We start from the raw sequence: 16,884 nt of genomic DNA, 5'->3' as shown, positions 1-16,884 counted from the left end.
ATGTACATATATTGGGTGTTCTCGAAGTGAATTTCACCTTTAAATGTCGTGCATTTATCATCATTTGCCTAAGCTCTTAAATAAATTCGCTTTGAGCTGCGTTAGTTTGAGTTGGCTTCGAAAAGTTTGCTGCATGCAACGCTTCGGCGAAAATAGGTAAGACGATTGCGATTTGCGCAGGGAACATATTGCAAAATGTAATCGTATTTTTTAGCTGTCGAGTAATGAATGCTCTTGTCCACTCTCGTATTTCATTTAAGCCATGGGTTCATTCAATAAATTAGAGGATGGCGGAGGTCGGAGCTGTGTTTGCAATTCAATTTGTTTATGTGCCGTCCGTTGTTGCATGACTTGTTTGGGGCAGCACGTGAAATTGTTCAAATACTCGTACTTCAATTTTATTAATTGTCGTTGTTAAATTTAGCTGTTGCTGAAGTTTTGTATTAATGCAGAATCTAGCATATTTGTGAAGTGCGAATCTAAGCGAAGACAAGTGAAAAACTTTGCATCAATATTTAGTTGTTTTAGATTTTAACTTTTCCATTAAATAGCTTATTGCCTATGGATACCATATATTTTACTAATGTCTTGATTAATGCCCATTAAATGCATATTTTTTTTAATCAGATACACAAGGCTAAATTGACTGAGATCGTTGTCCTTATCAAGAATATATAGTTTCATATATACATAATATTATACCCTTTTACCGATAAAGTCTAAACAAACTTAACCCTAATAAATACAAAATACAAACAAATTGTTTTTTTTTCTAAATTGATTTTCGATCCTTTGCTTATGTGTCTATTAAGCATTTCCTAGAATTCTTGCAATTACATAGGTACAACCTAAAGATATATTTGTCTTTCAAATAACTATAAACAACAATATTGATTTCTTTAGGAAACTCTATAATGTTTGAATTCAACCAAGTTTACCGTTTCCCCTTTGCGTATTGCTTTCGTTTCATAGCTTTCATTTTGAGCAAACGTTCTGAAAATAATTCACTTTGTGTTAAGCATACGACACGTTGCACAAGGGGCCAGTCAAAGCAGCAGCGGGTAAATTTACCTTTTCTTGCCAGAGGCAGAACATGAAATGTCACATTACGCTCCAGTTCAGGCAGCAATACAGGAAGTGGTCAAGCAGAAGTGGGAGAGAGACAAAGAGTGGGTGTGTATGTGTAAGAGAGAAAGCAAGCTCTCCCTTACACTCTCTTACTGGCTCGCCCACAATTCTTAACCCAGTTTCCCTGCTGGAGAACGACGCACTTGCGGCTAGCTCTGGCTGCTGGGTGGGTGGTTGTGGCAGGATCGGGTGGTATTGAGCTTGATTTGACCAACTGCAGCCACTGGCTCTGCGGTGGCTACCGCTGACCCGCCATACCCCAACTGCGACTTGGCAATAGTCACCTTTCTCTATGCAACGCCGTAATATTCAACTATTTTTTTTTTCGTTTTTCATATTGTTTTTTTTCCCGTTTCTTTATTTGTGGTTTCAGCGACTGCCACAAGGCCTTTCCAGCTTTTTTTTATAGTTTTTTTTCGTTCTTGTTTTTTGTTATGTGTGAAGTCGTTAAAGTGAAAATCGATTTTCATTTTATTGCTGCATGTGCGTGAACAACAGCTAGGGCTGCAGTGGGGGTTGGGTTCGGCTTGGACTTGAGTCTAGGGGCCGCTTGTTCGTTCTGGCGAATGGTCAGCTTGTGTGTGTGGGGATGGGGTAAGGGTTGGTTCGGTGCTCAAATCACACTCAGCACTCGCTGCGCCGCAATCGACGGCATGTTTTATGAATGAATTTTTCGAATTGGACGCACATTTTTTTTGGTGGTTAATGGACGAAACTGGTTGCCATGTCCCCATCCCATCTCCTCCACTCTTTTAGCTCGACTGTTGTGGGGTTTTCCTTTCTTTTTGGGTATTTTTTCCGACTCACGTTTTGTTTTGAATGTAAAATTTACAACACAATTCTTGGTCGGACATTGCTTTTTGGCATTCGTTTTCCCATTTTATATGCTTCTTTTTTTTTTGGTGGTAAATGTCTAAATATTTGAAATTTTCCATTAATCAAAATAGTATTTGGCTCTAAGAGCACTTTGAATACGGTATGATGAAATGCTTCAGACATTTACAAATATTGATAATTGATGTGCGTTGGATTTGCAATTTGACAGGCGAGACAACCATTGAGACGAACGAAATTAAGGTATTCTATTATTAAACCGATAAGGGATGACGGCGGAAATGATAGAAATAAGCAGGATATAAGAATTAAAGGATTTTATTTACGCATAATATATTTATAAAATGCTTCGACTTAGAATACAAGGCCAGGGTGTTAAATCTGGCGAACACTTTGGCTACGATATTCATAGAAATCAACATCAGAATTTTCACACTTCAAGAAAATTAGAATTCGGTTTAAGCATTCTTTCAGTTCTTCATTCGCGCCAACCGAATCAATCCAACTTTATATTTAATTATATAATTTTATATAAGTATTATTTACCTATTTTGCTACTTTAAAATTGACCCTTTGGTAGTTTTACATTAACTCCTTTAAGAATACATTCTTTTTATCAAACTTATCCTCTTAAGTCTCCCTCTCCCTCTCTCGCTCTCTCTTTTTCTCTCTCTCTCTGTTTGAGACATATTACCTACATATATCATTTGTATCCTATACTAACCACTTCATATCCTTTTTTAACCACCAGAAATGAAGTTTTTTAGTTTACCTCTAGTTTTGTGAATCCTTCTCTCTCCTACCCTTTTCTGAGCAGCACGTTTTTTATACCCTAGTCGAGGGTATATATACTTTGTCATTTGTGCAAAGCGTATCAACAGTAGGTTATTAGCTCAATAGTAAAAAAAAGGACGAGCAAATGTGAGGAAAGGGTATTCTACCGTGGACTGGCCGCAGTCAGACTTCTTATTGTTCAACAAGGTACAAACATTTGTTTTGGCCTCGAGTTCCTGTAAGCATGAGCCTCAAACTGTTGCCATGCGCCCTCCTCGGTGTGCACACCCCCACCTTGCTGTGTTTTAGTCAATGCACAAATTGAAATTTGAATTTTATCAGCACACATTTTGTGTTTCTTAGGAGTTGCTAAAGAGTGCTTTACATATGCGTACAAAATATATAATAATAAAAAATAAAATAAATCAAACAAGTAAAAACGTTGCTCTCAGGTGCAATCGACTGCTTAATACCCTGCTCAGACTGCAAGATCAGCTTACTCCATGATTACTGGATGTGACTCTTAGACCTTGTTTATTTCATGTTTTAAATTGTGGTCATTAATTAAATTAAGGCCTTGCTCGAAACCGATATACTTTTTTGTTTGCCGTGTGTACAGAGTATAAAATATACCAAAAGTTGAATATATTGCACATTTCGTTTGCATTTTAAGTTTCACTCAGCTCTTTGTTCATGAGATGTGCGTGTGTGTGTGTGCATGTGGGTGTGTGTGTGTGTGTGTGTGTGTGCATGTGTGTGTGTGTGTGTGTGTGTGTGTGTGTGTGTTAAAAGAGCGAACGAATAAATGCATATAAGAGTATAAATAATTGAATGAGTGCACAGCTCTGCATAATTTGAATGCGAGTGCAGCAAACAAGTATTCACATTTCGTTATAATTAAGAAATTCCATTTTACCACTGAGCAACAATATACAAAACGAAATTGTATGCGATGAATGGCATCATGAAATATATGAATGCCAAGGGCCATAGCTAAGCCAAAAACTTTAATTTTTATTCAAATTTGGAATATCTTATTACCTATTTAAATGCATTAACTGTCACTGGGCTTATGAGCTGCTTATTGAATTATGAATGCAATTTGAAATAAAAGCGTTTAATTTAACAATTATTATGCTCATATTTAATCATTAAAATGTGTGGCACATAAACAAATAAGAGTTATGCAGAACCAGTAATATATTATTATTTAACTAATATGTCACATGTCCCAGGGCAATAATAATGGTTACAGCTTTGTCAGTTACCATTGAAATTGTTTTTGGACTATTTCCACCCAATTTGTATGCATACCTAATCCAAGCAAAGGCAATGTATTTTCGTGGCTGGGATTTGGCCTCAAATACTCGTTGCGACAGTGAGCAATGAAATGCACTTTAGCTCATCTGTGAGTGCTGTGAGCAACTAATCACAGAAACCAAATCCAAATCCAAATTCAACTCCTGCTCCAGCTCCAGCTCCAATTGCAACTGTACTAAAGCAATTCAAGTATGTCACTCAGTCAGCGCTCAGAGGCAAGCATTTCGAATTCGCATATCCTTTGGCTGCTGGCGGGTGGATTTGGTAGGTTGCCCCTTGAATGTCTTGTGGTGCGCATTGTTGCGCTTTCAATTGCAGTTTTTTTCGCTGCGCCAACGAAAGGCATTAGCTGGAACTTCCCAAGTGACGCCAGGACAATGTCAAGCCAGACTAAAGAATCTAGGCAAGCTCATTTTCACGGCAATTGAAGCTGCTGCTCTTGTGTGTGTCTCACTCTTTGTGTGTGAGTGTGTGTATCTGGTTGTGTGTGTGTGTGCTTTACAGCTTTTAATTAATTGAATTTTATACCATATTTCTAGCTCGGATTTCGATGCCCTTCTATTTTTTGCCCTTAATAAAAAACCAGAATCTCATTTCTAATGTAGAATATTTGAGCCTGCGTTTAGAACGGACTATAGAAAATGAAGTTAATAAAGAATACACAGTATGAGCAGAGGAAAGAAGCAGGACAGTCGCTGACGATTAGTTAAGGGTATCTGCTTGTCGGGCATTCCCTACACGAGCCCTCTTATTTGTTGTTCTTTTTTCTTTGGCCTGCCAAGTTCTATTGAACAACTAACAGGCAGGCGCAGCTTTTCCAGCATTTTCATTGAAATGCATGTGGAAAATTTTCTATCGCTTGCCTGCAATGTTGCGTAAAATTAGAAAGCATTGTGCTGAACTTCAATGGGCAAATTTATGAGAACTGCCAGGAGCTCATCAATGAGCCGTGCTCTCTCTCTCTCCCTCTCGCTCTCGCTCTCTCTCTCTCTCTACAGGGGTGGTTCTCAAGTGGGTAGCTATTCATGTGTGGTAATTAATTAAAAGGTTTTAGTTATCTCCGCGATTCAGTCTTTTTGAATTGCGTTAATGCAGCATTATTTAATTTTGGTTTTTATTCAACTATTTACCCATTAGATTTTAATTTGATTTAATTTGTGTATTAGCTGGTATTGTCCGTGCTACATTTGATTTCACACATTTTTCACTATTGTAAACAGCTAGAATTCTACATTCAATCGGTTGTAGTTCACAGTTTTCCAGCCATTCGTAATAAGTGAACCGCGACTACCCTAGGGATCTAGGGGACATTCATATATATATTACTAGGTTATCGAGAAAAAGTGTGTGATACCTACTTGTGTGTTTGTAATGAAATTCTCTGTGAAATACAGTTAAGTAAATCTCTTTAAAATGCGGAATAAATTTTGTTTGTGCTGTCTAAAAACAATTTAATATTCAAAAGCCAACACTCATCAATCCCACACACAACTATTTATAGTTGTTATTAAGCTAAAAGCATAGCAATTAGCGCATTTTGTTATTATTTATATTTAACAATTAACCTAATTTGATGAAAAAATCTACAAAAATCGAACAATATACGTTTATGTGGCTAATCCCAAACCAAAAATAATACCGCACACATTTAAACATGATTGTATGCAGCGTGTCAAAAGCTGCCGCATAAAAGTTCAATAAACTCGAATGTTTCCATTATAAAATCAATATGCAATATTATGAATATTTTATTTTAGGCCACACTCGCACGCACTCGCACACACAAGGAGCCACAGTAACAACAATGAAAAGCGAATGAAGCACAACTAAATCCCCAAAAGGCAATTGATTAGCTTCAAAATGGGGACAATTGGATAGCCGCAAATGTATTTTAATATCGGGTGCCACATTACTGACAGAGAGGTGCTCTCTTTCTCCCCCTCTCTCTCTCTCTCTCTCTCTCTCTTAGTCTTGCTCCCTTTCTAACGCCCATTGAGCAAAGGAAATACAAAATTTATTTAAATCGTTGAGCCATGTGAAATTCAATGAATTTCGATTTGTTGTTTCTTTTTTATTTTTGGTACGAATCCCTCGATAAATCACCCACTGCCAACCTTTTAAAGTTGCATGGGAAGCGATACGATTTAAATGTCCCAAATAGTTTTTCCTTCATGGTTATGAATAAATTTTGTTGGCCTGGGGGGGAGGGAGGTGGATCCAAAGCGAAAATGGAGCAATCGCTTGAAGCTGTCGCCTGTAAGGCAAAAATTGCACAAAGGCAACGCCGATTGGGCGAAAAGGACGAACAGAAAAAAAACAAGAAAAAATGACTATCTACGCGTTGCCGAACTTGAAATATCCTTTATGAAATATGACTATTTACACGTAGGAACACGATTTGATACGATTTGCAGATGTTGCGAGAATAGTGATATTTTGAGAAAACAAAAAATGATTCATACCAAGACTCAGATAACAGATTTCAAGGTTTCATTTTCAGTTCATCTAAGTTTTTAGCCTTCGTTCCTTTGGCACTTTTATGATATAGTCGGCCGATTCTACCGTCTCCGGAACATATATACCATACAACAAGAAGATAGATATGGATATCTTAAAGATAAAGCGAAAGGTTTGCTTAGAAACCGGACAAAACTATGCCAGTTCGGCTGTTGTCAATGCTCAACATTATTAATACTTTATGAGCTCGTGTCAAAATTAGAATATCCCCCGAAAGGGTATCCAAAGGCATCATAAAAACACAAAAAAAATCTGTCGGTACGCGAAATGAAGGCATGAATGAATGAGCAGCTGAGCCAAATGCATGTTTGATTGAATGCATGTGCATTGAGTACGTGAAAATGCATAAGAGAAACAGAAGTGAAGGCAGCGGGTGGCGGGGTGAGTACACTCACATTTCCAATCATATTTGCATATTCATATTTACCTGCTGATAAAGGTGCAAACTCAAAAGGTGGCAAGAAAATTTACGTTAAAAACCTCCAAATAAAACAAAGTTAAAGCATACGCAGCGAAAAAAAATGCTCGAATCTGCAATGGCGTAATTTGAATGCATTTTTATTTTAATACTCAGGCCGTAAAGGCATGAAAGGGTATATATGGCCTGTAGCAACGCCTGTAAATCTGATGAACGATTAGCTGTACCTGTCTTTGTTTGCTCACGTTGCAAACTCTCGAAAACATAAAACGAGACTAAATCAACAACGTTACTTCGATTTGTAGCAAATAGTAAACTGTACGAACTAGAGCGAGACTAAAGCTATGCGAGACTCTGCAAAAGGCGCTTTTAAAACAGTCAAAACAACGCTTTTTTTTCTATTAGTGAAGCTTTAAGAGCATCTGATGTTCATTTAAGTACATACATATGTAAATCACAGAGGGGAATACAGAATCTATAACGTAAAAGCTTCTGACTAGAATCATTTCTAAAAACTAAACTGAATATAATCTTTAAACTCAAGGCATTATCTAGAACTTTAGGCAGCTTTAAAAGCACGCAAAAGCTTTAAGCGAATTTAGAAGGTATACCAATAAATTGACTTTAAGCTCATATCTTCCTCTCTATCTCTATCTTCGTTCGCGTTTATAAATATATATAATATAGTTAATTTTGTGAGTTTAAAACCAAAATTCAACATGAATACCTTAACATTTGTACTGAGTATCTATTAGTCGAGATAGTTTTGTTGAAAAGCTTTGCTTATTGTCGACTTGCAGCACTTTTTGTTTTGCATAAATATGAAATGCGAATTTCAATGTGAATAGGCCCGGCAATGGCTTCCAACTGCAATTTACATTGTTTTCGCGCTGAATGCCCCTAAGTTCTATGGTCTATGCAATGCCCTCAAATGCAATGCCTGACTGCAATGATTGCATAAAGCCAGCTAAGGAGATGCCTTTGCTCAGGATAAAAGGCATTGTGTGTGTTAGCTTTACTGTGTATGTGTGTGTGTGTGTGTGTGTGCCAAGGGGAGCAAGGTTATTCCGCTGAGAATTGCAGCATTGTTAGATTGTGTTCCATTAGAGTTGTGCAATGGGCAGAAGATTTTATTGTTGTTGTTTTTTTTTTTTTTTGACTATTCTTGTATATTGACTAACAAGGCGTGAATAATTTTTAAAAAGGGATAGTAATCAAATAATAAAAAATAATAAATATATATTCCTATATTCGTAAGCCAACTTGATTTATATATATTAAACTTCTGAAAAATGGGAATCAAATATATTTAAAGAACGTTATAAGAGTATAAAGTCTTAAGGTAGTACGGGATTAAATTTCCTACGGTTATTTGTCAACCGATGGAAAAGTGTTGTCTAGTAGAAAAGACTTGGCAAGGGATAGGTAATGCCAAATAGAATAAAAGGACATTGTCAATCTTTGAGATTTCACAAACTATTAATCGATTTATTATAGAGAATGGTTGTTATCATTTGCTTCCAGGACCCCAACTTAATTCCATCTTTGCCTTGGATTCCAACTTATGCTCTTAATAATTTGCTTGGTTTTTATTTCTTGTTTTGTAAAATGTTTTACATTTATTTCATTTCAGCTATTCAACTAAGAGTACCAATTAAAGGACACTCATAATTAAGCTGTCTGAAACGAACCAATAAACAAACGAGGACTGCAAAAGGAACCAAAACGAAAAAAAAAGCCGAAACCAAACGTATTTAAGCAAAGCAAAACTAACAATTAACTTGGCTTAGCCGGCTACCATTTTTCGTTGTGATAGAAACCAGAAAACTCGGTAAGTGGGACACAAACAGAAAACAAAGTCGACTTTTCAGGTACTATGGGGCTTGGTTATCTGGTATATGATACCTGCAATGACCACCTCAAAGGGCTGAAATGCAGCTAAAAGGCAAATGCACATCAAAAGGTGAACAATACGAGCCGGCCATAATATTAATTAGAATCCTGCCTTAGCTGCATTTCGAGTTTTTCCAACTGGCCCCCAGTTATAATTATACCCTGAACTCATTATAAATTGCTAAGCAAAGATATTAAAGGGTTGTGCAATTGTATGCAAAAAGGCACAAAGATACATCTGTGACCCCTTTTAATATATATATTAAAAAATCAACAATAATTCCAACCAATGCCACGCCTAAAGGTTGGATTCGTGAACCAGACTTATTACATCTAAGATACAACGATTTGTTTCGCACTTTTCAGCTCATATATTTACAATTTTCAATTCATCGAACATTTTTTCAAATATTCTTTGAAGGCTTTATTTTGGGTACCTAAAAGGTTTTCACTTTCAAGTGACCAATGTACAGGGTATTCTTAGTCGCGTACTCTTAAATAGAACGACTTTTCATTTGCATTTTCGTTGCAAAATTTGTTAATAGCAACAAAAAATTGTTTACATTTTTAGTTGAATTTCTTTGGCGTTTCAGAATTCCATGAGCTGCCAAAAGGGTTGCCACAGGCGCTTTGCTTTCTCTAGCGACCTCTCCCCCCTCTCCATCAGTTTGTTCACTGCTGTTTACCCTTTCGTTTTTCTTGGTTTTGCAGGCCTATTCAGTGAAAGCATTTGATTTTATAATACTTGTTTATATATACAATTTTTTGAATATATTTTTTGTGTGCATATTTTGCATAGTTTATTGCTTCATTTCCTGCTGTTTCACGCTTTTGACAAAGCACATCTATTTTATATACTATATGTGTGCAGTTTTATACAGCTCTTTTTTTTTGTGGGCTTTGCGAACACAAAACGTATTTTCGTATATTTTTTCAGAATTTATTTAGCATTTTCTCTTTATTCACATTTGTGTTTTATTTTTACTTATTTTTTTCAAAGCTGTTGCTTAGTTTCTGCTTTTTTGTATCTTTTCCACTTGATCCACTTAAAATCGTTGGCAAAAGAAACGCGGCGCATAATTTTATTTATTTTGTATGCCCTTACGGCAGGTATTCCAAATTTGTCAAACAGTTTGTTAGCCTAGACGAGTCTGCCCATTTCAAATCTATTTTATTCAAATGTTGAAGAAGACATGGAAATCTATCAAATCAAATTGCATTATTGCTGCACCTATTTAAAAACTAGAATTAATTGGGCTACTTTCGTATTATATATTACCTAAAGTAAATTAATGTTTTCAGCTTTTATGCCCCATCGATCGGACGAAGATGTTCTTTTAACTTAATGAGATTATTTGACAAGATGTAATGCTATAGTTTCCGCTCTTAACTTTTGATAAGATTTAAAACTTATTTTGCTACGTTCACAGTACTTTATTTTGATATGAAAATATTTACATCTCCGACCCAGTAAATTATATATATTTTTTATCATCATCAACAGCAGAGTTTCAATAGCCATGCCCGTGTCCGTCCGTATGTGTCAATGCAAACTTGTCCTTCAGTTTGCAATCAGCCGGACGAACTATATGATATGGCTGACATCCGATATCAAGATATGAAGACCAACCCAGCACTTACTTATTTAACTAAGCTGTTTTTATATGAGCTAAGTTTTATCAAAATCGCAGTTCTATATATGATAGCTCTAAGGAAATAATCGGGTTTGATATTTTATTTTTTATTCACTAAACACAGCATTTACTAGGTTGACTAGGCTGTAAGCCAAATATCTGGAAGGCTTTTGTTATTTTTCACAAGAACAATCTTATGCAAGAAAGTGTATTCACTGTTCTATAAGTGTGCATTCTGTTGATCTGTGTTAATTTCATTTGCAGTGCTTAATGCTTTCGTGTTTTTGCCACGTTCTTTTGCTAACGTTTTATTTATGCTAATTTAATGCAATTGTTGTGTTTGGCGAGAATGAAAAAAAAAAAGAAAAAAACGAAACCGCAAACAATGGCGGCAACCGTTCGTATGGGTAATGCGCAGAAAAAATAGAATACTTTAGGGTATATAATATTAATCACTGCAATTTGATTTAGAAACGGTCTTTAATCGTTGTAATTAAAAAGTATTACGCGAATTTTGCTTATATATTTCTTAAGAAAAAGTCGTTTTACCTAACGAATGTGTCAATGTGTGATTCCTAACTCAGCCTTGCCACAAAATCATGTTAAATATTTAGCCTAAACGGCACATATGTACTTTAGTCAACTATTCAAATTGTTAAGCTCACACTCTACACAGTTTACGTTAAGCTGCTAATCCTAACTGCATGTCAATTACTTAACGCTGCGTCCCACGCTTCACTCCCTTTCAATAAACCCTGAGCTATTGGCTTTGCCAACTTTCGTATACCGCAAATTTGTAGCAATTTGTGTTTGGTATTAGTTGGCGTTGATGGGTAATGCATATAACACCTACACGGTGGCTATAAATTTCACTAAATTTTATAAAGACAACTCTGAGATACTCACCAAACATACATACACACACACATACACACTCACACACACACACATCTGGCAAAAGACCCCACTAAGTGCTTCTCACACGTAGCAGAAGTAAATGTGTTTATATGTACGCAACGGGCGGAAAGCACACGAAGCCAAAGGGATGAACATGAGATACATTCATGCTGAGACTTCCGCACACACTCACACACACATACACACGCTTGGGGACCCACATTACAACTCACACGTAGCAAGTGGCAGGTTAAAAACTCAACATTGACTACCGCAATAGACAACATTAAAGTGGGTTCCTGCAAGACATCTTCGCAGCCATTAGCACGCTGCACTTTCTCAATTTCTCATCGACGATATAGTCGCTTGTTCCAGAAACTTGAGCATATGCAAGTATTGGTTTGATCCCCAACTTGGAACAATATTAGTTTAGTGTTCTTTTACATGCCTTGTAGGGCAGTGCACCTAGTGACAAAGGTCAAAATCAAAAATATTTTTGTAAAATTTTAACGTGTTTTTATGTCTTTCAGTTCACGCTAATGTGCAATTGAAATCAGTTCAGTATGGGCACAAAAGTAAATATTAAAAAAAATAAATTAATAAGCAGTCAAATTTTGAACGTAAAAGTTGAAAATACTTAACAGGAATACTTTGAAAAAGGTAAAAAACAAAACAAAAAATGATTAAATTACTTCTTGTGGTTAGGTAGAAAAGTAAGACTTTCAAAAGATATTGAAAATATTTGAAAATAAATACATAAAATGAGCTTTAGCTATATTTCAAAAAGCTTTTTAAGAGTAAACAACTTTCGGCTTAGTTCCAAACGTGCTTTCTTTTAAGTTTTTTGTTTTGAGTTTCCTTATTTTGCTTTCTTGCTCAGCCGTTCAAAGAATAATAGACACATGTGAGTGAATGCAGGAAATAGGTAGAAAAAAAATATTGTACATTATTTTTTTATTTTATTTTGGTTTTCCGCAAATTTTACAAATACGTTTGGCGTACGTCGGAGCAGTCAGAGTCTGACCGTGTGCTCTACGAGTAGGTGGCCGGACGAGGCTTCCTTTTTTGTGGTTGCACTTCGTGTTAGAGTGCCTGTTGTGGGCGTCTCTTTTTGTTGTTTTTGTTTGTTTTTTTTTTCTTTTTCGTTAGCTTAATAAAAATACATTTTGCACGTGGTGTGCGACGCCCGCATCCAACACAGGCTGCTCAGTGGGCCGTGCAAGGTTCAGTACTTACTCGTATATTTGTTATACTATCTGCGTATCTGTGTTGGCGTAGCGCAAAAATAAACCGCACACACTTACCAGAAAATCCTTCCGGACACGTACAATTGTAGTAGGCAACACCATCCACACATGTGCCACCGTTTTGACAGGGGCCCGACCAGCATTCGTCCCAATTCGTTTGGCACTGGATCCCTGTGTAGCCGTCAATGCAGTAACACGAATACGAGCTGTACTCATTGTTGTTGTCATTGTTGTTGTCATTGTTGTTGTTGTTGTTGTTGTTGTTATCATGGCACATGCGGGAGGAGACAGTTGGTAGGTGTGGGCGCAACGGTGTGTCAATGATGCATCAAACGTTCAGCAAAAAAAGTTTTGTAGGCAAACCCATAAAACGAAAAGAGTAGAAAAAGTGAAATAACAACAAGAAAACGTTTTAGATAAAAATAGTTTTACAAATAGCACAATATGGTGTAGTATGTGGACAGAGGCAGCAAGTACACTGAGCAAAAATTAATTCTATTCTGCGAAGTCAGCGAAATAGTTAATAAATTCCATTAGAGGAAAATGGATTTATTAAAACATTATGGGAATTAAAAGCTAAAGCAGACAAGTAGTTAATTATATATTATATGGTGAGCTTTAAAGCTCATTTAAATGAGCTTGATTAAATTCACTTTTATATATGAGTGTTTAATTTATTTCTTTGCTACTGCCTAAAACCATTTACATAACATTACAATAATGACAACTGTACACTATTGATAAACTTGTGATAAGAAAACTTATACATACTTTTCAATTTCAGTATTTAATCTTACTGGGAGCTTTCAAGGGCTTTCAAAGCTCTTAAATGTGTGATATAAAAGCTCATATATACACTTTCCACTCTTGATATTGGGGTCCGTGTTACATCCATTTAATCCTACCTAGAGCTTTCAAAGCTCTTCAATGTATAATTTAAAAGCTTATGTGTACGTTGAAGCCCATTCTATTTGGCTCTGTGTATGTGCGCATGCTGCTTACACAGTTTGCTAGTGATTGGAGTGTGGCACACACGTACATATAGACGCATATGTACATACAAATGTATCTAAATCTAGTGGGGGAAAGTATTTGGATTTTGCTCAGTGCCCTGGCGAGTGCTATAAACTTGGCCAACGTACTTGAAACATTACGCTTGAGTAGTGGAAATAAATATTTGGTAGCCAATTGGGATTAGTTTTTCCTGCTAAGAGTGAATTGAAATTGAAACGGAAACGAAAACGACAGCAGCAACAGGAACAGTAACTGCTACGGCAACGGTAACAGTAGCAGCAACGTTTGGAACTGCAAAAGTGTCAGGGGAATGTCACCGACACGGCTTAACATGGCAGACGTCTCCTGGCTTGCCCTCCTCCAGATCCCTCTCTCTAGAATAAGTTTGCAGCTACACAGCTTAATTAAAGAACTTTTGTAGTCGGCTGGGCTGGGAGGCAGGGAGCTGGCGGTTGCACTCTTTTATTATGGATTACATTTGGATGCATTTGCACAGCTCTGTTCGGGAGACCATTGGATTGGCTAAACAACAACAAGAACAACAACAAGTTTTGCTGTTGCCTTTGACATGGACTTGCTTACCCTGGAGGCCTGCTGATTTGTTGGCATGCCAAAAACAATTGCACTGAGTAGATAAATGGCCTTGGGGCATCGCATTAGCTGTTGCAAGTCCATCTGATGGCTTAGCTACAGCAAAAATGCTAAAGAGAACCAGTGCAATGATGCATGCATTTTAATTTGAAGTGTTAAACAGAGCTTTATTGTTTGATAAAAATTAAAATCTGATATGTGCTTTTGAGATTTATCGGAAAATACTGCAGCATTTTCTTTAACTCTGCAGGGCTGTAAAGCACTCGTATTTGTGTTTAGATGCGTGGACTCCCTCAAAAAGTTGTGAAACATATTCTTAAATACATATTACTAGCGAGTATTACCCGGATTAAGGTTCACAAAATATTTGACTCTAACGCGTGGATATAACTATAACCCATTATAACCTTGTCATAAACTTTCATTCTGGCCAATTTCCCAAAACTCTGTCTTACATTATATGAGGGAACTACAAAATTATATTGCTAATGCTCAATTCCGAATTCTAATGCACAAACTAATTAAGTTCTTTCAATAAAGATAATAATCTCAACGAAAGAGGGCTTCCAAAAAAAGTCTTCTTATAGAGCAAAAGCAAAAGCAAAAGCTTAAGCACATCATCAATTATTTTAAATACAATGCTTTGACATAACATCTATTTTCAACTCGTTTACTGAAGCTCTGTTGCAGAATGTTTGGCAACAATTTGGCAAACATTTGACTTTACCCAGTTTAACGACTGTTATAAAACTCACTCATCTCTGATATGAGTCATAAATACTGCCATTGCCACAAACTAGTTGAACATAAACCACGATAAACCAATAAAATATCAATGTACTCGGATAACCGAATTTCCGTTTTCCTTACGCTTTGGCAAACTTTAAGATGGGCAAAACTATTCAGTTAATCCGTTTAAATCTCATGGAATCGTGTTAAGTTTAATTGCAACTATAAATTTCGCTTGCCAGCGCATAAACTTCTATCCGGCCAGTTGTGCATTCTCCTTAGAACCAGCCTTAGTGCGGCACCCCCTGATTCTTCCTCTTGCTCGCTAAATGGTGGTTATGTCAAGAAAAGCGCGCTAGAAAACATTTCAACCTTCTGCCTCGACTCGCATTTGACTTGCAGCTTTGAGTAAAGATATCGTAAAAAATATCGTAAACGCTTTTTATAGAGCAAATTCACGGACTGTAAGATTGGGTGGCCTGTGCTACATGCTTGGCTCTGTTTAGGTTTCGAGTTAGAGCAGCTTCCGGTTTTGGCCACATTCAGAGGTTGCATATCACGCGGCAAGTAGTAAAATAAAATACCAGCTACTTAGTTGCATAAGTTCTTGCCACGACCAAACCAGAGAGCAACAGAGAGAGCGAGAGAGAGAGAAAGAAAGAGACAAAGAGAAAGAGAGGGAAACGCTGGAAGCTGTTCGCATCATCTTTGACTTGTTTGTGCAGTAGTTATGTCTGGAATTGCCTAAAGTGCCTGTGCACTGTGTAATTTAGGGCGCCAAATTACCAAATTTACAAAAGTCAAATGCCTCTGCTTAAGCATAAGTATCAAAAGAAAGGAAACTCTCAATGTTTAACAATTACATATTTTTGCTTGCTATCCCAAAGATCTCGTCTTAAGTGGAAAACCCTTCGTGGAGCTGCAGAATACGAAAACTAGCTAGAATTGAAGAAATGCCAGATATTTAGCTATATAAGACAAGAGTTTTAAGAAATAAGAATATCAGAATGATTTTGTTGAGTTACATACAAACTCATTATATATCTTGTCATCTCAAAAAGCTCGAAAGATGTTTAGGTATAAACTATACTAGCGGGCATATCTTTCAAAATGAGTTTTGGAACCGATTGGATGGTAAGTCAATCAACAACTGTTTGATGTGTGAAATTTTGACCTATATCTATATGGGATATTTGAGGTTGGGTAGGAAGAGTATCATTTTCACATGAGTTTTGACCAAAATAATATATCCAGATTTAGATGCCAAATTGATCTAGAGGTCAAACAATGAGCAAACCAATAATCGGAGGATATTTGACCGAGTTATGGGGGTGGGAAATGTTGACATATGTCTATATAGGATATTTGAGGGTACCATTTTGACATGAATTTTGACCAAAAATAATGTTGCCAGATTTGGATGCAGAATTGATAATGAGGCCAAATCATGAACAAAAAGCAATTCCTTATGAAAATCGGAGGATATTTGACCAAGTTATGCGTGTGGGAAGTTTTGCCCTATGTCTATATAGGATATTTGAGGGTACCATTTTGACATGAAATTTGACCAAAAATAATGTTGCCAGATTTGGATGCAGAATTGATAATAAGGCCAAATCATGAACAAAAAGCCATTCCTTATGAAAATCGGAAGATATTTGACCAAGTTATAGGTGTGGGAAATTTTGACCTATGTCTATGTGGGATATTTGAGGGTACCATTTTGACATGAATATTGACCAAAAATAATGTTGCCAGATTTGGATGCAGAATTGATAATGAGGCCAAATCATAAACAAAAAGCCATTCCTTATGAAAATCGGAGGATATTTGGCCAAGTTATGGGTGTGGGAAGTTTTGACCTATGTCTATGTAGGATAATTGAGGG

At 36.6% G+C, this 16,884-nt stretch overlaps 2 protein-coding genes across 3 annotated transcripts in view; one reads left to right on the top strand and one right to left on the bottom strand.

Moving 5' to 3' along the window:
• The window catches only part of LOC115760314 (MKRN2 opposite strand protein), a 74,071-nt gene that overhangs the window by 26,557 nt on the left and 30,630 nt on the right, over positions 1–16,884 (top strand). For both annotated transcript variants that reach the window (XM_030701601.1, XM_030701603.1), the window contains exon 2: positions 8,625–8,822. The gene's annotated coding sequence lies outside the window, so the exon portion shown is untranslated. The remainder of the gene's footprint in view (positions 1–8,624; positions 8,823–16,884) is intronic.
• Positions 1–16,884, bottom strand: part of LOC115759955 (protein eyes shut) — a gene marked incomplete at its 5' end in the record, with an annotated part of 52,440 nt that overhangs the window by 27,922 nt on the left and 7,634 nt on the right. The window contains one exon of the mRNA XM_030701098.1: positions 12,720–12,868. Coding sequence (XP_030556958.1) covers positions 12,720–12,868 — 149 coding nt within the window. The remainder of the gene's footprint in view (positions 1–12,719; positions 12,869–16,884) is intronic.

This window comes from Drosophila novamexicana, unplaced genomic scaffold (assembly GCF_003285875.2).
Source record: "Drosophila novamexicana strain 15010-1031.04,08,12 unplaced genomic scaffold, DnovRS2.1 tig00000387-arrow-pilon, whole genome shotgun sequence".
In the NCBI taxonomy this organism is placed as follows: Eukaryota; Metazoa; Arthropoda; class Insecta; order Diptera; family Drosophilidae; genus Drosophila; species Drosophila novamexicana.
This window is presented reverse-complemented; position numbering and strand designations above follow the sequence as displayed.